This window comes from Athene cunicularia (assembly GCF_003259725.1).
Source record: "Athene cunicularia isolate RWA chromosome 1 unlocalized genomic scaffold, athCun1 chr1_part2, whole genome shotgun sequence".
In the NCBI taxonomy this organism is placed as follows: Eukaryota; Metazoa; Chordata; class Aves; order Strigiformes; family Strigidae; genus Athene; species Athene cunicularia.
The window spans coordinates 25522323-25547873 of NW_020799092.1; the positions used below are offsets into that span (position 1 = coordinate 25522323).

Below are 25551 nucleotides of genomic sequence, written 5' to 3' on the forward strand. Positions count from 1 at the left end.
TTCCCCCCCCCCCCTTCCCCTCTGTCTTTGATAATGTCACGCAAAGTTAGCACAATAGATTGTGATGACTTCCTGATGATGGGAACATCCTCTCTTTCTCCCACTCATCCCACGTGCTGGTAAGTGATAAACGTTACTGGGTAGCTTCTTTGCCAGGGTAGAAAACAAGACACCCAGCCAAGGATCCCACGTTCAATTCCTTCAGCATCGGTCATGAGTAGAGCTCTCACGAGCACCCTTCCTCTGCACCACTGCCAGGTAAACAATCATAATTTGTGCTTAGATTTTGCTTATCACATCCAAGACTGAACCCCGTGCCAAAACGTTCCTTTTGCTCCTTCTGTAATTTGTCACTGATGTAAACATTTGCCAAGGGTTATTCTGTGTAAGCCCTGCACAGATTGTTGTCAAGTTAGAGAACAAAGAACAACCATTTTAACTGGCTCTAGCTAAACCCATACCTGCTCCCTTAGAGCTACAGTAGATACATGAGAGCATAACATAGGCTGCTGCGCCTCTAACATCAAGATTTAACTATTTTGGGTTGCACAAAATCATTCAGAATTCGAAAGAATAAGGAGGCTCATTCTTGAAGTTAGCTTTTCCACCTTTATGTAAATCTTTTCCTGCATAATGCGTTATTGGACGGGATATGTTTGCTGCTACTGTGCCGTCTGACCTCTGCAGCCCACGTCTCTCCCTCACAGCTCTGACTCGAGCCTTCCCCGCCTGAGAGCTACCAGCATCCCTCTGCCAACTGGCAGTCCCCCAAGATTAAGTTATAACTGCTATCACTAACTGTTGCTAAAAAGAGAGTCCTAAAAGCTACGATTAAAACAATACCTACCTCTCACCCAGCACTAATGAACCAGTAGACTGACTTCCAAGTGCTTGAGAAAGCAGGGCCCCACTTCACAGAGGTGGGAGAAGATGGACGGCAAAGCCCGACAACCAGTAGCCATCTGGAATCCCGGTGCTGTAGATGCTACAAGCCAGCTCTGCAGCTTGGATACATCTCATATCACATATGGACTTTCTTTACTTGCATTTCCCTCAACGCCACAGCTACTTATCATCTTTCTCTCTCAAAAGAGCTAAACCATAACGTAAGCAAGCACAACTCAGGGCACAGTTTCACAGTACACAAAATCCAACGCAACCTCAGGCTGCAAAGCTGCAGTTCCACCCTCCTCCTTTAAAATAGCTGCATGATCACGGGCTTCGTTCTGCACATAAGTCAGTGGGGGAGAACAAAACAAGTCTGGTTTTCCCAAGCTCTCTCTTCTTCAGTGGTTTGGTCTTGTGTCCCATCAGCTTGCTTGACTGACCCACCAGCCTGGCACAGCCACAGAAGCAGCAGGATCACCAAGTGAAGAGAAGCACCACCACTGCGTGAGTCTCACAGTCCAAACACGGTGTTTGCTGTAGCTGTGTCAGACTTTTAAATGCACAAGATTCTTGGGGGGAAAACACACAAAAAAAAAATATCTGATTTTATCAGTAAGTTTTCTAATTTGTCACCAAGAAAAAAAGTTATAGTAATTACATCTCACTGACTTTAACTAGCAAGAGCACTTTTTCAGAACTTACAATTGTTGCTTTTGTAGAACAATAGATATCCATCTCAAGTCATCTAAAAAAAAGTCATGTTACAGTCAAAGCATTAGAAATGCTTCCATATCTCTCCTAAATGACAAAGTTCAAGAAAAATAAGTAACAAAAACCCACCCAGACAATGCATAAGATTAATGAACCTGTGTGCACAACATCCTCACAAAACCTCTCTTTCATGGACAACAACTCCAGAAATTAAAAAGAAACTCCTACTTGTCTTTAATTACCTGTTCCCAGAGAAGAAGAATCTGTATCTGTTACCGAGTGATCTCTTGCCTACATGTAACTTAAACTCTTAGTTCAGAGTAAGTTTGCTACAGAACATGGTCTTCAATTCCTTCATTTCCCAACTTTACACTGCTGCCATACTACTCATTCAGAACACCCCGACCTCCAGCCAGAGCTTGAATATTATAGGACAACAGTGCTTGTAAATGTTATTTACACACAGGGTTTTATTTTATCATAATTTTCAGTTCCACACTTTCAACATGTCAGAAGGACTAACTTTAAGCAAGTGGTTTTCCCACCAAAAAGAAGCTGTGATTTGAGAAGAGATGACCGCTATCATTAATGAGATGCTTCTCAGAAAACACCACAGTTCTCTTTTCAGAGTGAAAAGAAGCTATCTAAACTACTAAATTATCTAAATCACATTTGCAAGCCATCTGATTTAATTATATTATTATCAGCTTCACACTTTGGACCTGATAGCTGTAGGCCTTCTTTTCCAAAATATGGCAGAGGAGGCATCTTCTTTTGAAAAATTCTGAAAGACTTTATGCCTCCTCTGCCATATTTAGTCAGGGTTAGACACACCAGAAAAAAGCATTTTCTAGAAGAGAACACTACTTACGAAGAAAATGTTCTTCAATCTGTACTCAAAGAACACAAAGGAATGAGTTTTACCCATTCCCTAACAGTTTGTGAAGTGGTAAAAAGATTATCCAGGACTCCCTCTTTTTTTTTGTCTGGGGAACTGCAGACAAAGATGAGTTCAAGCACACTGCCACACTTACACAGCCCGTCCAATACATCTGATTGCATCAGACCTACCTCCCATGTGCTGTGCAGATGGTCCATACACATGCAACAAGGCTGAAGCGTGAGATGTGCAGGGGCACAAGCCCAGCACTGAGGAATCGGGGATTTCTGGACATCTGACAGCCCAGATGAGGCTTTTGCTTTTTACCAACAGACACAGTTGTCATATGAAAGCCCAAATCAATAACTTTTTACCAGGAAAACTCAAAGGTGTGTCAGCTCTGTATGTTAGCCACTGAAAATCTGAAAAATTTCTGAAAGATCTTTTTGAAGCTCTACATCGGCTCTTCCATGTTCAAAGAGAACATAAGCCAAGCACATCCCAGTGATGGTGAGCAGGGGAGAATCTACTCCTTCATTCCCTGAAGAGCTACTTTCAAGACTGACTCCGATGTACTTCCGCAGCGCTGAACTTCAAATATCCCAGCACTTTTCTGGAGGTCACAACTTCTGTCAGTAATTCCTTGGAAAGCATCAAGGAAATGTTGAGCACTGTAGCTGATCTCCATTGCAAGCGCTTCTGAGGCTGCAGACTATTGTTCAAAATATGGTAACAAGGGTACAGCCCAACGATCAACAATTCAGATGGAAGGTCAGTGAGTGAGTCGTGGTAACTCTAATCCACTCACTCCTTTTCTATTGCACTGAGCCACAGTGGCCTCAAAGTTTCTTGGAAAGCTGAGTATTTCTTTCTCCTTGCTTGTATCTACAAGTGGATCTCTAGAACAAATTGATCAAAAGCGAGAAGGCATTTGAAAATGACCTGGCAGAAGAACTCATAATTGAAAATTAAGTAGTTCACCTTCAGTTTCCATGTAGCTTAGGTTGGGTGTAAGCAAGAATTAAATTCTGTGGACCAGATTAAGCAAAAGGAAAGGCTATGACCCAAGAATCCTCTTTCTGACCTTAAAAACTCTTATAAATTCCTTGCCATATACTGCTGTTACGCTGATTTGTTTTACAACTACTTGAGCACCTTTTTCAGCTGAAATTCATTTGATTTGGGAATTAGATAAATTTGCCAGCCCCAGTAATTGCTCTTCAAAGACATCATTTTCTATTCGGGTAAAAAAAAAAAAAAATAAAAAAAAATCTTATTTCTTGCCCACACCACCACAGTTTGGCACAGTTCATACACTTGATTACAGGGTATTCTACTATACTATAATTCAACATTTCATCCAGGCTTCCAGAGGTAGATGACACATCCAGTCAGGAACAACGCCCACACAAATTAATTACTAGTAAATGATATGTTTCATACTTCTAGAGCAGCATTGAAATAAGGGCTAATAATGGTCTCATATAGAAACGTTCATGCCCTAATCGCACAGAAACATTAAGGAAACCCTACCCTTCATAAAGAGCAAGATGGACAGATTAATTGCACTAAGGCTTTGTAATACTTTCAACATGAAGTCATCTCTGCAGATCACATCTGATTGTTATCAGAATGCTAATTATAGGGCTGCTGAGACAAGGTCAACCCCCCTCCCCCGGCCTACCACCTAGCATCTTTAAGTCATCAGTGCAACTCCAAATATTTGCAAATAATACTAACCTATCTAAAATGAATGTGGAATTGCTGAACAGCTTTTTAACTAACATTCCTGACACCTCCTCTCCACCCCCCCACCCAGTTCTCACTTAGGGGTAGAGTTGGTACCTTGAAAATTTCGGTTCAATGTTAAAACAGGAGGTAAGAAATCCTGTAAAGTGACTTTTCTTGTATCAACACAATCCAACAGGGAGGGAGAAGACTATTTTCAGACGACGTTAACCCCAGACATTTAAAAAGGTAAGTCATACCATTCTCAGTCTGTGTTTGCCTAAACCAAACAAGCAATGCTTTTCCAGTTTCCTCCTCAAGGCTCTCCCCTCCCCAGGCACCCTTACAGCCCTCCTGTTGTACTATGAACTCACCTGCCTTGAACACAATGAGAACTTCACATGGGGTGTCAGACAAAATCATCGCTCAGCCATGCTCAATACAATCAGGTTGTTCCTATTTCTGGTGGAAGTACCTTGTGTGATGTGAAGAAAGCAAGGATCAGCCTGGGGTGTATCTCAAATCTGGTTCATGCCCAAATTCAGTATCAAGTCTGCTAACTCTGGAATGGACCTTCAATACCTCTTAATCCTATTTGAAAACCTACAATGTTTTCAGGGGTGGCAGGGCCAGTGTTTTTTGTTTATTTGCTGTTGTTTTGAGGGTTTTTTTCCACCTGGGGAGACAAGGCTAGAATAAGAAACCCAATTTCCTAGTTTAAACAAGCTGTGAGAAGAAACTGAATTCTATTCCTTCTGGTACCTGATAATCATAAGCTTCAGGCACTAATCCTGATGAAAGCATTAATATACGGCTCAGCATACTAAGACTTCTGATCTTCAGTGTCAGTCTCTCTAAGCACCTAAATTCTATAATAATACAAACCTTTCTGACTGCTAGATGCCTATTTGATTTTTTACTTTACCTTGGAAATTTGGTGGCGAGAAGGATTCCAGTTTTGATCTTTTCTCAAAAGGTCTTAAGAAACCAAAGCGTAAGAGAAGGGAACATGCTGGAACTGATTTCACACATATATTCTAGGAGCAAGGGACTGGTCTTTTTTTATGACACCGAATGAAGCAGCGCTTGTTAACACAACAGATTTCAGGCTGTCACAAGTGCAGACAATCTTTCCTCTTCCTTAATAACTGCTAGATCACTTCATAAAGTTCATGTACAACAGAGCACTGGCCATCTGCCTCCAGCATACGCAGCAAAACGTTCATTCTGTGAATTTAAATAACAGTCGTGAAGCTTTTTCGAAACCATTTTCCCATTTTGATGCTGGCTGGTTAAAACATCACCCCATCACTCGAGAATTCAAGCTACTTGTGTATCAGGCTGGAGAAAAACGAGCAAGATCAACTGAAAGACATGAAGGTAGTTGCCAGCTTAACAACCCTGCATATTTATTTCTACGTGATGGTGCCTGTTAAGATTCCAGTCTTTATAAATAACACTTCATCACAGAAGAGAGGAGAAATAAAGAGCCTGATAGACTGCCACAGTCCTCATCAATCTCATAATTCCAAGATGCCAAAGACTATTATTTCAGGTACCGATTTCTTCACAGACCAGCACGTTCCCTAGCTTTTCTAAAACGCATGGCAGCATGACATTAAATCCCTTGAAAATTCAAGTGGCATTTCAACCCAGGTTCTTCCCCATTTCAGAAATGTTACATTCCAAAGAATTCTCAGACATTTTTCCCTGGATTTGAGACATTGCTAATTTAACTCTGTGAACCAAAAGGCTCAATTCCGCTTGCAAGTTAACACAGCATCATCTAGAAATTATTTCTAAGTTGCATCAAATCTAAACAGATGTCTATTTTCACTTTTGGCAAGCTTCGTTTAACAGGTTTACTTGTGACCCTCTGAGATCTTCCCTTTAATGGGATGAAAGGTAACTTAGTGGTCTGATCCATATGAGCACATGAACCTTGAAGCAAAGGCCTGAAGACGAAGCAGCACTTTGGACTTAATAAAGCCATTCCTATTTAGCTGGCCTAATTCAGTTTAGTCAGGTGTGTCATTCTCAGGGCATGTCCACTGAAAACAGGTTTTACAAATATTTTTGGAAACTCAGCTTTGATATCACAAACCATAACTAAGAGGAATGGCAACAAACATCTCACTCAGCTGAGTACTAAAACAAAACCAAAGACCAAGGAAAAAACTTACAAACAAAACTTTCCTTTATTTGAGTCCATTTTCTGATGGGACACTGATCAACTGTGACTGGAGCACGGGATGAATCCCAGAGACTCTCAGTCTTTCTTCTCAGAGAGGGATGGAGCTAGGAAGAGTGACTGTGGTACAACACCCAGTAGAAGGTACGTGTGCTTGCAGCAGATACACACCACGAGTCTAACTGCAACCTTGGTTAATGGGACCCTGCACTGCACCAACCTAGTCCCCAGCCAGGCAATGTCCTTCCAAGGTTTCTGGCCCAGGATTCATTCATTCCTGGTGATGGAACAGCTTCCTGCACTTAGACAGCTTTCCCCTTTATCACCACCTTCAAGGTACCTTGTCCTTTATTTCCACCAGGGAATGTCACAGTAGCACAGAATCCTTCAGGTTGGAAAAGCCCCTCGGGATCATCGAGTCCAACCCCCAGCCCAACTCTACAGAGTTCTCCCCTACCCCACATCCCCCCACAGCTCATCCCAACGGCCCTTAAACACCCCCAGGGATGGGGACTCCCCCCTTCCTGGGCAGCCTGTTCCACTCTTGGGCCACTCTTGCTGGGAAAATTTTTCCCTCCTGCCCAGCCTGACCCTCCCCTGGGGCAGTTTCCAGCCGTTCCCTCTTGTCCTGTCCCTGATCCCCTGGGAGCAGAGCCCAGCCCCAGCCCCTCTGCAATGTCCTGTCAGGAGCTGCAGAGAGGGATGAGGGCTCCCCTCAGCCTCCTCCTCCTCACCCTGAACACTCCCAGCTCCTTCCCTGGCTCCTCACAGGATTGATTCTCCAGCCCTTCCCCAGCCTTGTTGCCCTCCTCTGCCCTCGCTCCAGCCCCTCCAGATCTCTCTGGGATTGAGGTGCCCAAACCTGGACACAACCCTCCAGGTGTGGCCTCACCAGTGCAGAGTATGTCAAACCTTTATGAGCCGTCTCTACCACTGCCAGCCCTCTCATCTCTAAAAAAAGCCACGGACCCTGCCCATGGCAAACCCATCCTTCCCTCAGGGTGAGACAAAACCATGTCCATGACCTCTGCAGGCCACACTCCCCAGCACATTTTGCCACTAGGTGACAGGTCCCTTCGATAAAACATAGTTTGTCTTGGACAAAACATAGTTTTTCTTCGACAAAACAACATAGTTGCAGTAAAGGTCAAAAAGCCACAAAGCACTGACAAAAAACAAAATGGAATTCCTAAATCCCCAAATTGCTGAACATGTTTTGCTTCACACACCTGGTGACATGAATGGCTGAATCACAATTTATGAGTCTTAAATTATGGGCTAAGCTACAATGTGCTTGTATGTATAATGCTCGTGTAGAAAAGTGCTTTTCTTGTTAGTCTGTCAAATGCACTAGACTTGTTGCTTATAGAAAATAATGATTTAACTCCTATCCATAATTTTAAACAGCTGAAATATATTAGGAGACACTATGTGGTGTATGTGTGGCTTCAAAAGTTATTTATTTGCCAAATATTAAAGGATGTCTTTGTGGACATCTTAACTACATACTAAGAGAAGCCCATTACAGTGAATTTTTGCAGCAAGATGGTAAAGAAAAAAAAAAAGCCAAAGCAAACAAATAATAATAAAAAAAAATCCATACAAACTTTATTCTGTAATATTTGTTCAAAATAATGAGCTATTCCCAAAGAGGAATTTACAGGTCTGAAACAACCCATACACTGTAATTGGCTATATAGCAAACCAATTACTGATATTAATGCCTTGCCTGGACAAAAGTTGTCTAACTATTGAGAATAGTTAAGAATATAAAAGTAGTTTTTATTATATTTGAAAATTGGGATGAGCTTCCCCATAGGTGTGCGCCAGCTTAGACCCAGATATTTTTTATTTCATTTTATACAGTAAAAAGTGTTCCATTTTCAAAATTGTTGTCAGTCTGGGATTCCTGTGGCAATAAAAGCTACAGATAACACTGCACTGAAATTTGGTTTTAGGGCAAAGCATAAGAGCCCTCCCAGTAATGCACTTTCAAATACATTTTAAGCACAGTTTATCTAGGAACTACATTTGCCTTTAGGGTATACAGGATACTTCGAGTATCACATCCCCTTTGCCAATATTGGATGTCTAATAAAAAATGCTGAAGATCTTTTCATTCAAAGCTTCTCTGAAAGGAGCTTAGATTGCTTTCAGCTTCCCTTTTGCTTTCATAGAAAGAAGCTAGTCCTAGATGTTCAAGTGTGACTAGTAATGTTTCGATACTCAGCTTCAGATACTTGGAAAGATGCAAATTTTGAGAAGCTTAGCATCTTGTGCAGGAAAAATAATCTTAAGGGACTGAAATGAGAGTTTTGGAGGCACACAAAACCACAGGCCCTTTCTGAAAAATCTATCTCTCTTCCCCAGCCTTTACCTATTCTACTTGTTTCCTACTCCCTATTATTTACCATCACCTATCAGAGGGGTCTCCAAATTCTCTGCCACCCAAAACAGATATTCTCCACCGATAAGGAATTCACATAAAGTAGCCCTCTCCCCTCTTCATTTCCTTCATTCCTCCAAGTCTTACCTAGTATTTAGTGCTGGTTAACATTTGCCTTCAAACTAATCTTGGCAGAAAGCCTCCATTTTACAGATCGCAAAACTGAGGCAGACACTCCTGGCAAAGAGAGCACATGCTGCTCTATTAAACTCAACAGCAGCTGGAGTTGCTTAAAACTTTGAACTAGTTATAACTCAGAGCTACAGCACTATCATGGCAGAGATGGATGTGGGATGCAGCAAATGAAGATCTCCTGTCTACAGGCAGGACCCTCAACTCCCCCACCCAGAAACGAAGGAGCTCTTTTGTCCTCACACTGTTAGACACTAAAGGTTTTGGTTTGATGTTGGGGTTGTTCGGTTTGGTTTTTTTTTTTTTACATACAACACCCAAGAATAGGCAGATCGAGATTGTTTTATCCCTGATTAGCAAGTCGTAGTTCACCCCTGAAATTTTTGCACGAACTATTAACATTCTCTGCAAGGCACTTCATCAACTCTGTCTCCATCGTTAAACGCTCTGTGGCAAAAGCTCCAGGGTGCAGCTAAGATCAGTTTTAACCTCCTAACTAGCTATAACTGCCTTTTATACCTTAGTGTAACACATTACCTACTGGGTTTTAAAAACTTTTTCCTAGCCTACGCATGGAACAAGCTCACATGGGTCCAACATACCATCAGTACACAGGCTAGATTCCGTTCCCAGACCCATCTCAACAGAATGCCCCCCACAAGTCAGTAACGTGGCAGTTCATCCAATAAGCTAAAAATTTTCATCCTACAAAATACCAAAGCGTAGACAAATTGCCTAGAAAATGCTGCACAGAGGCTTTTTTCTTGAAAACTGACAAATTTTGTGAGATGCCATAACCCTGGATTAACACACATAAATTCCAAATTGCTGCTCTGTTTTTTTTCAAACTGATAAGGAGAAAAAATTAAAAGGAATCCTTAATATTTCAGTGGTCCTGGAATTAATGCAGTATTACAACAGATAGTGAGTCAGCTGCCAAAAATTAATATGAAACATAATATTTAATGCATAGTGGTTATTTTTTCCTAAAAAGATGCAAGCACGTCTTTTTTCTTTTGGCAGTGAAAACAAAGCCTATTGTCATAAAAATCAATCCTTTCCAAAACCAACAGTTTCGAGTCTGAGTAAGTGTAACTGTAGTTGAGTCAACTACCTTCAATCACATCTTCAATTCTTTCCCTTTCAAGGAACAGCCTGGGTAAATGTATTTCTTCTTAAGACAGAACTGTCAGAACAACCTGGAAGCTGCACAGGTTCTATGTTTTGGAGAAGATACGGATCCAGCCAACACACTGCAAAGAAATTCTGGCTAAACTGAGAAATGGGATGGAGAGCAAAGCTAGACTGCTTTGGTCCCCAAAGTAAGGGAACGCCAGATGGCTCGACTTAGATCTGCACTAACTACTGTCATGCAATGTTTTTGTTTTCCTTAGCTTATTCTCCTCCCTATTAAGAACCATTTTCGTTCAGACTGTGAGCTGATTTACAAACCACCACATCAATTATGAGTTATCGAGGACCAATAAATTTACAACAGTACTTTCGCGTTTTGCCAGCAACCAGGAAACATTTTTTCTGACCACACAGACAACGAGCAAAAGATATTTGCCCTGGGACATTTTGTCAAGGAAAGACTAAAAAAAAAAAAAATCCTGGCTGCAGGCAGTATGACTGTAGCACACTATACAGCAGGGCTATTGCTGCACTGAGTACCGCAGTGACAGTCTGAAAAGTGAACGTACCTCAGGTAAATGGTAAGAAATCAGGGACTGAAGCTCACCAACATTTTGTAGGCAAGTTAAAAGCACCAGTCACTCGGTAAGTCTGTTATCAGAAGAAAAACACTTCAATGCTTACAGTGTTAAAGAAAGGAAAAGGGTAGTACTGACTACTAAAATGAGGATGAAAAAATTTGCTGTTCAGATCATGCACACATTATGCATTTTCTTTCGTTTTTACTCTTTACGAATGGTCACAGCTTTGCCTACATGGCAAAACGAAATCATTGCTGACAAATGGGTGCAGCCAAATGTGATTTTCTTTGTCTACACTTGTAACGAGACACATACCCTGCTCTAGTTCAGCTGCACCCCTTGTTGTCAACAACTGTCAACAGCGGTTCAGTTTAGTGCACCAAGGAGAGCCCAAACAATTTGGAAAGAATGATTTCAGCTGAGTGTGTCCCACACGGCTCCTCCAGAACACACACGCAGAACAGCCAATGCAAGAAAAACATTTAAAAATTATTAGGGAAATGAACAGTAAAAACCCACCAGATCTGGCAGAGGGATTGAAAGCATCTGAAGTTACTTAAGTGTTTTGACAAAAAAGAAAAAACACCAACAAAAAAACCCACCCCAAACTCAACCCAATCAACTTGTCACTTGCCTGAGTTAGAGTTGCCCATTTCTCCTTCACTTTGTCAGTGATAAAGAAGCTAGTGTCAGTATCATACTGTGATTTTATTTATTTTAAATGGAAAAAAAATCATAAGCCTTACGAACCAGAAGAAAACATAACCATAGCTAAATCAGAAGGGATCCTGCCACTTGCCCCTATGGAAGGCAAATCCAACTAATGCAGATTGCACTAGTGGTGTCTACCATGACTTTAAATCATGTCGATATTCCCTCTCACACTTTAACAGCCAAAAGAATTACAATCTGCTTGGATTAATGCAGTACGCTGTCATTAGCCTGGCAATTAAATCCCATTTCTGAGATTGTGTGATCTGAGACACCAACATCTGCAAATATCTTTACATCTTGTGTAATAGCTGGCCTCAGATCTTGATACACCAAAAGTAAAAAGGCCTTTTTACTAGTTATTTTGGACGTACAACTTCATGATGACAGCAGCTTCTCAAAACAGCCCATGAATCAAATTTATTACCCAGTTTGTCACGTGGGATTTTCTTAACTCTAAGCCAATAAAGCAACAACGAATCAAGGTCATTGTTTATATTACACGAATAAAAATTAACCACCTGTTCAAAAATTTTTTCTTTTGACATTGAAAGGTATTTGGTCTCATAGGCTTTTGACATACGCAGCACTCAACAGTTCTTCTACACACCTGAAAGTATGTGAGAAAACACTCTTGAATAGCATCTCCTGTGCCAGTGTTTTGACTTCAAAAATAAAATTAAAAAAAAAAAAAAATCTGCCCGCTATCCTACTGCTTCAGACATCAGTAGTTACATATGAGAATGATCATCCAGTTGCAGGATGCTCACCCCAGGAATTAATTTCCTCCCCAACAGTATCACTGAATATTTAAGCAGATCAGTGATTTTCAAACGATGGTTTAGTGGTAAAAACAGCAGCACAGGAAGATCTTTTTGCCATACGGATCAGAGAAGAGACAGCATGTTATAGGCTTTCAGAACAAAGTCCAGCTCTACAAATCCACTGAGGAAAGAAATACATACCACCTTCTCCAACCATGGTAAGATAACCATTTCCTTCTTTAAATTAGAGCCTTGCATAATGAAATGCATGCTACACTGACCTAAAGAAGGATTGTTACCTTTAAAAATTCCAGTCATCTTTTACTTCTTCAGCAGTTACTTGCAGTACTTGCCATAGCAGAGGAACAGGCACTGTTTATGGTCAGGAATCATATGGCATAACCCATAAACACACCACCTAACAGTAACCACAATGAAAGCCAGGAAACTGCTTCAAGTGTGCACCCACAAAGTTTCTCTACAGGGTTTCCTTTGGAGTGGGCTGCTGTAAGCGACCCATGGCTATCGACAGGGAGGACGAGATGGCCACAGCGATGCCCCAAGCCCTTCCCCACCAGAAGCGGGCACGCTGCAGGCAGTACCTCCTTGATCCGCTTCACGAGCGCGTTCTGATCAAAAGCAACCGCCTCTGCACACTGGTGAAGATGATCCTGGTACCGGAGACAGAGCTGCAGCACCTGCTGGGGGTCCAGCTTTTCCAGTTTGGTGTTGGTCTGAGAGGTCTGCCCACTGAGGTGTCCTACAAGGCAAGGGAAGGACCACAGTTAATCTGAATATTCATACAACTTAGCCACAAGCAGAGAGACAGCAGAAGAAATCCAGAAGAAAAGTTTTATACGGGGTAATAAAAAACTAATTTGGGATCTTAGGCTACTAAATGGACTTTAGCAACATAGGAGTCCAGTGAAGGCTAAAAATGTGAAAGGTGTGGATTGAAGATTTATGGATGTTTAGATTTATAGCAGTGTAAAGAACAGTTTGCCACACAGCTTAGCCCTCCTTGACACAACTTAAAACACAGACTCTAAATGCAGGCCCATAATGCACATCAGTCTGGTTTTCAGCCATACACGAGTCCTGTTTCTTCTCCTCCACAAACAATCCTAAACTGTGAAAAATTAACCCCCTCCTGGTTTATGTATATCAGAAGGGGAAAGAGTTGAGACCTGCATTCTCATATGGGCACGGGTCTCAAACTATTTTCACTAGAATCATGCTGTCAAAACCAGAGCTCTAAAAATTCACTGGTGCCCCCCTCAAAAAGCCTGAATAAAAAATGACCAACCTAAGTTAAATTATTAGGGGTGAAATGCCCCCGTTTTGCTTATCTTGCCTTTTTTAAGAACCCTTTCACCTTCTAGGATTTTTCTTTACAATCTCAAAGATCAGCAATATACTTCTTTTTTTAAAATACAGAATGAAGATCCTTACCTACTTGCATGACCAGGTTTCACAAAAAGCCCACAAAAAAAAAAAAAAAATTAGACTTAAAATTGGGTCACCGGTAATATCCTGAGGACCAAAATTGTCCAAGAGCCATTTCTCCTGCCCATTGCTTGTTGCCTACATAGCACAACTTGAGAACCTTTGCTGAGCTCAAGTATACATGTGCCATACTGATCACTTTTCCCAAAGCGGTTGGAAAAAATGATGCTAAACTCTAAGGCTACCCTTCTTTTTTTTTTTTTTTTTTTTTTTTTTTCATTTCATTTTCCTTCAACATTAGCACAACTTTTTTTTCTTGTTGGGACACCATCTGTGACAAACAGCACATACATGCAATCTGCTTTTCCCAAAACTATGTAAACTGAATTCAGTGACTGCATGCATGTGCCCTTTGGGACTCTCAGTTTACAGACAGGAAAAGACATTAAAACAGCAAATGTAAGCAAGTATCACACTAAGCAATTAAAAAGTAATAAATGCCAGCTATTTGGATTGGAAAAGTTCTTCTAAGAATGTACCTCAGTGGGAAATGGAAACTATTTTGGTTGGCCTCCATGTCTATTGGAAGCTACAACTGGTGACACCGAGTTCTTGCCAAAAACACAAGAACAAGATAGAAACCAAGACATAAGTCAGAAGCATCTTATGAATTTGAGAAAGTTAAACCTCCTTGAAAACATTTGCAGACAGAAATGAAAACAAAACTAGGACAGCAACTTCATCAACTACAATGAAGTAGGTTTACTTTTCATCAACACAACATTTTATTCTCTCAGGATGCTCTCAATTACCTTTTGCACAAAACCTTTTCTTTCCTCATCTTAAGAGGGAAAAAAAAAAAAAAGATAATTTTTGTTTTACTGACTTGTTGCCCACTACAACTGTGCTGTCTGAGTCAAGAGGTCAGAAGAGGAAATAGACACTTCACCATTTAGTCTCAAATCCCTGTATTAGTAATAGTCAAATTATTTTTCATGTTTTGGAAAGAATCATCTCAAACAAAATCTTAGGTCCAGCAATATCAATCGCAAATCTTTCAAGCTTACTTTCAGCTGAAGTGTAAAACTTTAACCAAATCCACCGAAGGAAATAAGACTCTTTAAAAATGCGTATGTTACGTGTTCTAGTGCTTCCTCAGTTTGTTGATTCTGATCTTCCATAAAATTATCTTGCCAGGAAAAACGTTCAAATAACGTTGTCAACTTTTAATATACTGAATGTTCACACAGGAATGAAGAGTTCACCACACACCTGAGGCAGTTATCTGCTTCTGCACCGAGCAAATACATGATGCTATCAACCAACTAATTTTCTTTTATTACTAATCTCTCACCAACTTCAAGAGGAGGAAGAAAATTAGACTCTATTTAAGAGATTTAATTAACGCAAAGTGTGTATTTTGGCCAACTTAGGCTGCTTATGAGAATTCTGAAGTGGAATAGGCTAAGGATGTAAAATGAGCTATAAGGGTACATGCTACTCAAACTTATGCTATGTACTTACAATCTTGTACAGGTTACATAATGCTAAATGCAAAATTAACGAACTATAAGGAGCCTCTAATTCACTATCCAGAAAAACACAAGCTCAAGTGAAGTGAGACACTAACTGTTCAACCGGAACTCCTTCATAAGAAGTCAGAGGTGGAAACACCATCCAGTACAACTGTTTGGAGTAGCAACAAAAAACACGATGCTTAAATGATGCTTAAAGGTAGACTATGGTAATATTTTGAGTGATGCAGTAGGGAGAAGCCAAAGGAATTAACTTCTCCAAAGACTTCTGGGCTCATGCTAACAGTGCCAGTGAATCATTTAGCTTAGTTTCAACTTGCAAGAAAGGAAACAACAGCATGAAAAAGGCCATGCAGAAATTCCCATTGTCAAAAAGTCAACACACCATTTTTTGTTGGTCACAGTAACTACTTACTATCCGTGCTATAAACATTTTCTCAATATTAGCATCTCTGGTGTCCTCAGCACGAGACAGACATGGGCCTGTTAGAGCAGGTCCAGAGGAGGCCATGGAGATGATCAAGGGGCTGGAACACCTCTCCCATGAAGAAAGGCTGAGAGTTGGGGTTGTTCAGCCTGGAGAAGAGAAAGCTCTGGAGAGACCTTATTGGGGCCTTTCAATACTTAAAGGGGGCTTATTAAAAAAAAAAGACAGTGAGATTTTTTTACCAGTGCCTGTAAGTGACAGGACAAGTGGTGATGGTTTTAAACTGAAAGAGGGTAGATTCAGATTGGACATAAGGACATTTTTTATAGCTTTCAGAGACGCTGTAGATGTCCATTCTCTGGAAGTGTTTAAGGCCAGGTTGGACCGGGCTTTGAGCAACCTGGGCTAGTGAAAGATGTCCCTGCTCATGGCAGAGGGGGTTGGACTAGATGAGCTTTACAGGTCCCTTCTGACCCAAACCGTTTTATTAATTCACTGCCTTTTATTTTTTAGCAACTCGGTAGCTTTGCTCCAAAAGAGCAGATGGCAACAATAAGTCATCTTGAAATTTCATGGAATATGGACTACAGTCACTCAGATCCCAGAGAGGTTTTACCAGGGAAGTCCAGGGGGTAGAAACAAAGAGATGCATGGCTGCAAAGATCCCCCCCATGCCACGGAACCCAGTTCTCTTCCCTTCCTCCTCCCCCCAGCATCAGGCAGTGAGCCCAAACAGGTTTAGAACACCACCTCCTCCACGAGCTCTGCCCTTCAGAGCCAGCAGCATACTTACCTAGAGCCATGAAAAAATTTGAGACTCAGGAAAAATCCTGAACCAGAAATGAGACGCAGAAAGGGGCAGGGAGTTAAAAAGGGTGTTATTGGTGTCCTTTGGTCCTGCATCAACAGAAATTTGAGGGGACATCTAAAAGCCTTTAGCAGTTCAGCACTGAGAAAGCTTTATTTTTCAAGCGGAGAGATGGCCAGCACTGCAAACCTCTAGGTGGTATTAAACAACTCTCCTCCTGAAAAATCACTTCTTCCTTCTTAAAGCCTTGTCCCACACTTCAAACTCCCCACCAAACAGGGCCATCCCTCAGTGACTGGTCTACACAGGGTTTGTTAGAGGATATGAGATCATATATTTGTTGCAACAAAATATTTCTGAGGTCACTCATACAAGTGCCAAAAGGGAGAGAGACAGAGGTCGCTGAGTGGTTCAGGCTCACTCCCGAAACAGCCAGAACTTGAACCCGGTGACCAGCACATCTCAGAACAACTAACTGCTGAGCTACTACCTCTTCTTCACTGAGGAAAGGGTGTTCCTGGGATTTCATCTGTGTGATTATTTCTCCCCACCCCACAGCATTGTTCTGCTCTTAAATGGGAAGAAAACAGCATCTAAAGTTTTAATTTCTTGTTAAATGGAATACTTGTTTTTCAAGTCGCTGGTTCTCTTCCAAAGAAGGAAGCACACCAGGAATCATCTCTGCACTGTTTGAAACCTCGAGGAGAGGCTGCTTGGCACAGGAGCGATGCAGCATACCCCAGAGTGATAAGGAAAGGCGGCATGGAGGATGTCGTGGCACGGGGAAAACAAAAACTGGGGAAGGGGAAAAGGACTACTGCAGAGCTTTAGTGCATGGACCAAATATGCTTTGACAACTGCCAAACATGAACATTCTTGGCTATCAAATTTCACCATAAAACAAATAAGAAGATAGACCACATTATGTGCCTGCCTCAACGATGAGAAGCCAAGGTCTCCCCCGTACCCTGGGTACATCTGATCAGCAAAGGGCATACCCGTGAAGGTGATAAACAGCAGCCGGGACAAAGATTCACATTTCAGCTCCTAAATGGTGCTTTAGGAAAAAACAACCCAATACACCAAGTATGTCGTGCATAGAGAAATATCATATATCACTACACGGCTAGCTGACCCACAGACTTGACAAATCTGTTATTGTTTCCATATTCCTTGGCAAAGCAGAGGCATGTTAAAACCATTTTCCTCCTACTTAGTCATCTCCGTGTTGGTTCCAGGTCAACATACACTTCCAACAAATCACATCCTACTGAGCAGAAGAAAGCTGTTAGTTTAAAAAGCATTTTTATGAGAAGTTAAGTTCTTGAAAAAATGCTTTACATGCTATACTGATTCTACATACATACAGAGCATTGTAACCCACCACACTTACGTTCTGCTGCTTTAATGGACAACCCTAACAACTTGAGCACTTTCCAACCTGAAAAGTATTAATATTTCTTTCTGACTTCTGTATTTCCACTAGTCGATCCCCTTTTCATCCAGTAACAGCAGACATTACAAAAAGAAAACCAACTGGTCCACAGCTGTTAATTTATTATTACAGACAGCAAAGCACATAATGCTGTGGTCTTGTTACTACTTTTAAGGCCAGAAAGGGTTGCTGGCAGCAGCTAACCAATCTTTCAGTGGAACATAAGAGAAGACTTTAAAAGTAACTCCTTATTTAATCGGACCAAAAGTCTACCCTGCCCAGAATACTGATTCCAACATTTGACAACAGTGGACATGTAGGAAACATTATCCTTATCAGTTCTTCCTCCTCCTCCACAACCTTCCTGTCTCCAAAAGTTATTACTAAAAGTTTCGGGCACAAAATAGTGTGTGCTCAGGGAAGCTATGATACTTGATTTTCACTGATCCTTTCTGAAAGGTATACAATTACCCCCACGATACCCCGTGGCAGTAAGATGCTTAAGCACAGCATGAAGAAAACTCTTTCCTCTTGCTTTACGCTTGCTACTCCGTAGTTGCCGTGTGGCGACACAGCAGAATTATACAGAGCAGGGTGCACTTTCCCGCATGATCTTTCCAAGCTCAAGAACCCCACTAATGGGTCTCCTCTCCTACAGGAGACTTCATTTCTCTGATTACGTCTGTAACACCTTCAGATACCTCTTACCTGACGCTTGACTTCCCTCTTTAAAAGCCAAGTGTACTTTTTTCTACCGTGTGTAATGGTTACACCTCTAACAATCCGGTTGCTTCTGTCACTGCTACCCCTTTGCTGGACCTGCTAACCAGCAACACCATTTTGCAGAGCACGCAGTACAGCCGACTGCGCCTGTCATCACCTCTTTTCCCGAGAGCACGGTTAAATGAAGCAACAGATTACACACCACAATTCGCAACAGCTTGTCAACTTTACAGAGGCACCCCTGGTTCTGGTACCTGTTTCCGAAGGTTTATGACTGTTTTCTAAAATCTCTTCTGTGAACACTTCTCACTCATGCCTGTGAAGAAGGACATACTACTTTTGCAGCAAATGATGATTCAACTAATTGATTTTGCTTTCCTGAAATTCTTCTCTGAAGACACTCCCACAGACTCCTCAGCAAGCTTCAGGATAATCTAAAAGCTTTTATTAAGTGTAAGCTAGTAGAAAGATGTTTTCAAAGAACTTCTACTCTGGCCTCCTGATGACTTCTTATTTAACCTGCTAAATTTGTGATCTTCTGCTCTCCTAACACAAGTTTCTTTCTTTTCTTTTTTTTTTTTGAGTGGATATCTTTTTGCCTGCAGCTCCCTCATGTTGCTTTTTCCCTCTCCCACCCTTTAAAGTCACCTGTGCTGCCCGTGACTTACCTTCTTTAAGCTGTTCCCAACTTCTCCTCTTCCTCCCCTCACTTTTTATGAAATTCCTCCAGATAGTAAAATTTTTTCTGCTCTTCTAACTGAATTTGAGTAGACTATGGTTGCTATTAATATAATAGCATTGAGTTGTTTCACTTATCCTCATTAAGACAGCATTACTTTTAACTTTTAAAGTACTAGCGTTTTTCAAGTCTCCAGGAATTTTCCTGTGTTCCAAGAGTATTTAAAAATTATTAACCCAACAACTCGCCTCATCAGGCAATTTCTAAAGTTCTTGGGTAGAAGCTACCCAGTTCGGCCAGCTTCTTAAAGTCTGGCCTCGGTGGCCACAGGTTAACTATTATAGTCAACTTTCTTGTTGCTATTTACACAGGGAGATTGTTTTGTCAGTACCTTCAGGCATCCTAAATACCAAGAAAAGATCCACACGAAGAACAGATGAAATTACATCCTTAAAGGCCGAGTCTTCTTTCTCGACTGTTACTGCCTGCACAAGTTTGGAGGCAACAACTTTCTATTAGTTGAGATAGAAAGCTCATTTCCATACGTGCACCATGCAGGAGGACTTTAATATAACCTATGGAAAAGAAATAACTGCACATGTATGTGCAGCAAAATAAAAGGCATTAAAATACTTCCAAATAGATAAGGTAATCAGATTTACAGGGCTCTTATTGACTAAATGCTTTAAATTTTAATTGTGTGCTTCCTCTCTCATTCTTTAAGAAAAGACTACATTTTCATAAAAGCCTGAAGAATCAAAATAGCTTTTTTGGGGGTTGTTTTGCTGTGGGATTTTTTTGGTGTGGTGGTTTGGTTGGGTTTTTTTAATAACACCTCAGTTAGGAAACATCAAAATTTATACACTTGAATTTGGAAACCCAGGCCACCCTTAAGAAAAGAATTAGTGAAAGTCAACCGTAAAGATACTGAAAGAAAATTAAAAAAGAAAATAAACATAAAATAACTGCTACTCACCCAGAAACCTTTTCGCTCAAATGTGGATGACCACATAATCTTTTTCACAGACCAGTTTATTTTCTAAAAATCTCACTGATAAAACACCTTGTAATAAAATATGTACTCATTCCAAGACAAAAGTTGGCATTGTCGACTGTGTATTTTCAATTCCTTTGAACTTTAATGGGGGAACACAATGACTGTAGGCAAACTGAATAGCTATTATGTGAGCAAAGAACATATTTGTATTGTGGCAAGGAATGTTGGCTGTAACAGCAGATTTTCCCTCTATTTTGGAGTCGGTACCATGTGATCATTTACTTCTGCATGGATGACAGATGGGCTGAAGACTCTCATCTTGTCACATCGTTTAACAGGCAACTTCTCTGAGTGCAGAGCTCAAACATGCTCTCAGAATGAATGCTGCACCTCGGCCTCTGAACGCAGTGTAAGCTGTAAGCTATTGCCTGTAAGACATTACTCACCAAGATATATAAATCGCCTCCCCTTCTGATCTTCCACCATTTGTCTTCAAAACCAAACATTAAAAAGATCCAAGACATTTAGGCTTCTCTAAAAATGCAGTTTGCTACAATTCTAAGACAAAACCCCACACCCTTACAGATCTCAACCTATTAAGGTGACATAATTTAGATTAGAAGAAACTGTGATTCAGAAGGGGTTTTGTTGTTGTTATTCATTATACTAAAAGATTATTTGTTTATGATATTTCTGCTTTCCTGTTGAGCCTCATTTTTGCTTAGGACTAGATCCTGCCAAGATTTCTATACATCACTACAGCTTTCTCCTGTCACACAGGGATGGCTATACATGATCAATAATGTGCACACAATTTTTTGCACCACTGCAGCTTTGCAGCTTCTCTGATGTGATGACTTTTGCCCCCTGCTTTGCACGATCTGTACAGTAGTTAGCACAATGCAGCCTGATCATGACCAGGATTTTGAAGTCAACTGCAAAACACAAATGACTTGATGCAAAAATTTCTGTTTGAGAAGAATTAAACCAGAAAGAAATCAGAAATAGTTCCTCATCTGGATTGTTAGAAACCTGAATGTCCAAAAGGAGAAAAATAGTGCACCATCTGCATGTACTGGTATTTTAGTCTGCAGTTACTTAGCTGTGCCTCTCAAAGTATGAGATCGCCCAGTGTTACATCTTCAAAATGTCGCTGGTGGTTGCCATAAAACTGGAAGCATGTAGACATTACCCTTCTTTTGAAGCTTCAGGTAGGGAAAAAAGTACACAGTACACGCTGAAGAACAGCACACAGCTGCACTTCGCCAACTAGAAGCAGCTAAGATCCTACCCAGTCCAGCTCCCCATTAAGTTTTCACTTCTAGAGCACAGATGGAATATGGAAAAGCAATTGCAATATTGTATGGCCAACTTTCTGCAACAGACCCTGAAGTACAAAAATAGGCATTAAGGCTGGATGGGGTAATTCACGGGGAGGTGAGACACCATGGCCCTGTGACATGCAATAAGCTGTATTTACTCTGCAGCTACGAGGGTGGGTTTTTTTTGTAAAACACATCAAGAGAGCCCCAAGACCTACCATCATCTGATTACATAACCACGTGCTATCTGCAGGCTACAACTGACCTTGTTATCCTAAATGCTCTGCAAACCCAAAGGCCAGAAGACTAACGTCATTTTATAAGATGAGGAATGGAGGCACCAAAAGATTAAATGATTTATCTGAGACCGCATGGAAACTGTTGTCCCTCAGCCTAATGACTTCACCGCTAGAACATCCCTCCCCTTCTCTTGCCCTCAAATACCAAACACCAGCAGGGCAGGCAGCAGCTTTCCTACAGCACCGTCGGCGTGGAGCGCTCAGCATCGATGTGGTCTCTCCCACACAGATTCTCAGACATCTAATAAAGGTTTATAAGACAACCAGAGCCAAATCAACAGCTTGTTTCCTCCGACCCCCACATACAAGCTCCACAAAAGGGAAGGTCCAACTTCCATCTTCCTCATCACATGCCTCACCACAGCTCTGGCACAGAAAACAATTCACTTCATTAAAACCACAGCGAACTAACCCAGCGGTTTTATTTTTCCTCTAGAGTAGCAAAAGGAATCAGAGCGTGAGGAGATCAAAAATTAGAGCTAGTCCCAGGAGAGACGGGAGAAAGGACAGAGGGGGACTTAGTTTTAGCAACAGCAAGCTGTCACTTCAATGTTTTAATGCATGCAAAGCACTGAGAGAGTCTCCCCTTTACCTGTTCACCCATCTCCCTTGAAATAATAGGACCTTAACCACCTGCCATATCTCCCACTGCAAAGTTTGGTTCAAACTTGCCAGCAGATGCAAAGTTTTCTAGGTTGCAGATGGAAGAAGAAAGGGACAGAGGGAACAAAGAAATTCATTTGCTTTTAAATAAAATTAAAAACACGCAAAAACCTACAAGATAAAACTTATTTAATTGATTCTATTACTATTAACAAAGACTAGCCTCACAGCAATCTTCATTTTACTTTAAGCACAAGTACATGGCATAGCACATACTAGTAGAAAGAAAACCCAAAAGCCAGTGTTCAGTGGTTTAGAGGAAAGGTGACATCTAAAGCTACCTCTGAGCTCAAGGGCACCCATGTGCATTTGGGGCACGTTTGCTATTCCACAATAACTAGCCTGTGTACACACACGAACCTCGAGTAAATTCAGTGGGGGCAGAGTACACTGTACTGCTTTTAGGAAGAGGAAAAAGCACACACACGGAGGCAATAGTTTTTCTCCACGGTAACTTATTCACAGGCCTTGTGCCTGAGACCACGTTACAGGAAAGATGATTTAAGGCAAAACAGCCAGCCAGTTCAGGCTCACAGATTACAGCTACGACAGGTTGTAAATAAGATAGGCTTCTTCAACAGGTAATATCTTTTGTTAGATTATCCGCTATCGCTGTCTGTTGGTTTCCTCCAAACCTTCAGGCATTTTCTTCAGTTCAGATGTCAATTTGAAAGTTTTCTGTTTGCAATTTATTGCCACAGCATGGCACAGAGCAAGACTGATGAACAGGGCCTTTACTTACAGATTCAGCAAGTCCAAGACTTTAGTTTTCTTTTCCAGAAATTTTAAAAGTGGCAGAGAAAACTTTAAAGATAGCTTCACTGGAAGAATTCCCTTTAAATAACTAATAGGATCTGGTGATGAAACTTTTTATCAATGTTTTATAATTGTAAACAAAGCACAGTGCTGATTCTGGTATAGCCATCATTTATGCACGTGAAATACGCAGTTTCTGGTATGGAGCAGCACTTCTCACATATTTCCTATCATTTTTGTAACACCATAAAAAAGGAGACACGTGACATTTTCTTCCTCTTTCCTCACAGAGAATTTCTCTATCAGATCAAAATACAGTCAAGTGTCAAGATTTCAGATCATTCACTTCTGTTCTGGCAAACGTTATACCCTCAACTACAACTGCAGCCCCTAACCTTAAGGGTTGGGTATGGCACACTGTCAACAGTAAAAATAACATCACAGCCAAGAGTTATGGCAATTCATGACCTTTGTCCATTTTTCCAAGAGTACTATCTAAAATATACATTAAAGAAGAGCTGTTTAAAATATACTATTGACACTTTCTAGCCACAGGTACTAGGAACAGTAATTTCTCTCCACTATGTGCATTCAGGGAAATATAGAGAAGAACAACAATCATTTGTAAATGCAACAGAGTTGACATTTTCTACTTCATCCTCTTTTTTCACATGCGATTCAACTTACCGCTCAGCCACTTTGCTAGCAACATGAGCTGCCATTTCACATCCAAATTTTAATTTGGATGATACTCATTTCTCCTCTGAAGGCTTTACCAGCATGACTCGGAATGGCTGCACTACTCAGGAGTAGCAAAGTCCAAAGTCAGGCTGATGAAACTTTTTAAATGACACGAGCTGTACATACACAGCTCGTACAGTATATACTTCAAAGAAATTATTTACTCCTTACTTTTTTTTATAACAGGTTTAACTGGACTAGTTTATTAGGACAAGCAGTTATCTACTAGCAAGTAAAACTGAGTAAAGGAGAGAGAAATGGACCCACCACATTTCTCCTGTCCAGTATGAAGCGAGGAAGCATCGCTTTGGGAACCTGGATGCTTAAACAGACAATTAAACTTCTTTCTTTGGCAACTCCACTGTCCCATCAGGATAAAATTATCCAGAAAGAGCCATCTTCTATTTAAATGATCCCACCGTCTGAAATTCTTCTGTAAACACCTGCTGCCAAAGTCTGAACCAATGCTCTTATCCCTGTCCTAGCTCTCCCACCTGTATTTAAATATTCAGGTTTTGTTCCTACCTTCCTAGTTTAAGTGAGCCAAACTCAAGCACTGATGTACTTTTCCTTCTCGGTCTGCTTTGATCATTTTCCCACATCGATCTGATTTTAGAAGTAACTCAAGGGATACAATGGATGTCATTTTCCCAGCAGTATTAGTATGTAAACAACTATTACTGTTCCCAGCATTCTGTTGCAACGTAAGGGCAATTTCCCTAACCAGAATTTAACTTGGAGCTGGCATGAAATTATCCCAACTAAATTTAGGATATTGAAATTACTCAAAGGTTGAGCTGGGGAGAGAAGAAGGAGACAATGCACACACTGTTTACTTCTGACATCGTGTTTAAAAAATTAATCACTGAGCTTTGCAGGGCTTATTAGGGCACCCAAAACATTCAACAATCACACAGAAGTAAGTGGCCTGCTGTGCTCTGTATTACCTCTGTGTTCATCATCTCCTGTCAAATACTGTCAAGTGACAAAGTACCTCGAAGAAAGACTAAGCACAATAAGGAATCCCTAGTATGAAGTGTGTTAAAATCCCCGGGGAGGGGGCAGAAATGATGACGCAAATTGCACCTCCTCTGTTGTAGACAGTTTACATTACATTCCCTTTGCGCTTCAGTAAACAAACTCACTAGTAAAATATTATGAAAGAGCATCATCTTACCATTAAAATAAATTGCTACTTAAGCAAGCTTTGAATATCTAACGACAACACTTGTGTGATCCTGTCCTTACAGGTGATGGTAATCTAGGAGTACTGCTTTTATCAGTTACAAGTGACAGCAGTGGGGTTGGCAAGCCTGGGAGCTTCTCGAGCCCCAGCTCCCCATACTGGAAGACAACACCTCGAGCCCCAGCCTGACCATCAGCCCAGGGAGACACATCTCAGAGCCAGCCCCGACAACTTCCACATTCCAGCTCTGCCAAGCACGTGCGTCACTCCCTCTGCGGTTAGAGATACCCAGAATATACCAATTCATTCCTCCCGCCACTTAACCCCCCCAAAAACAATGCAGCTGTAAAAACATCCCCCCCCCCCCC

General features: G+C 41.1%; 1 protein-coding gene across 2 annotated transcripts in view; it reads right to left on the reverse strand.

Moving 5' to 3' along the window:
- BORCS5 (BLOC-1 related complex subunit 5) overlaps positions 1–25551 on the reverse strand; it is a 77770-nt gene that overhangs the window by 18362 nt on the left and 33857 nt on the right. For both annotated transcript variants that reach the window (XR_003399900.1, XM_026863387.1), the window contains exon 2: positions 12769–12926. Coding sequence is in view for 1 of the 2 variants with exons in the window: in XM_026863387.1 (XP_026719188.1) it covers positions 12769–12926 (158 nt within the window). In the remaining variant the exon portion in view is untranslated. The remainder of the gene's footprint in view (positions 1–12768; positions 12927–25551) is intronic.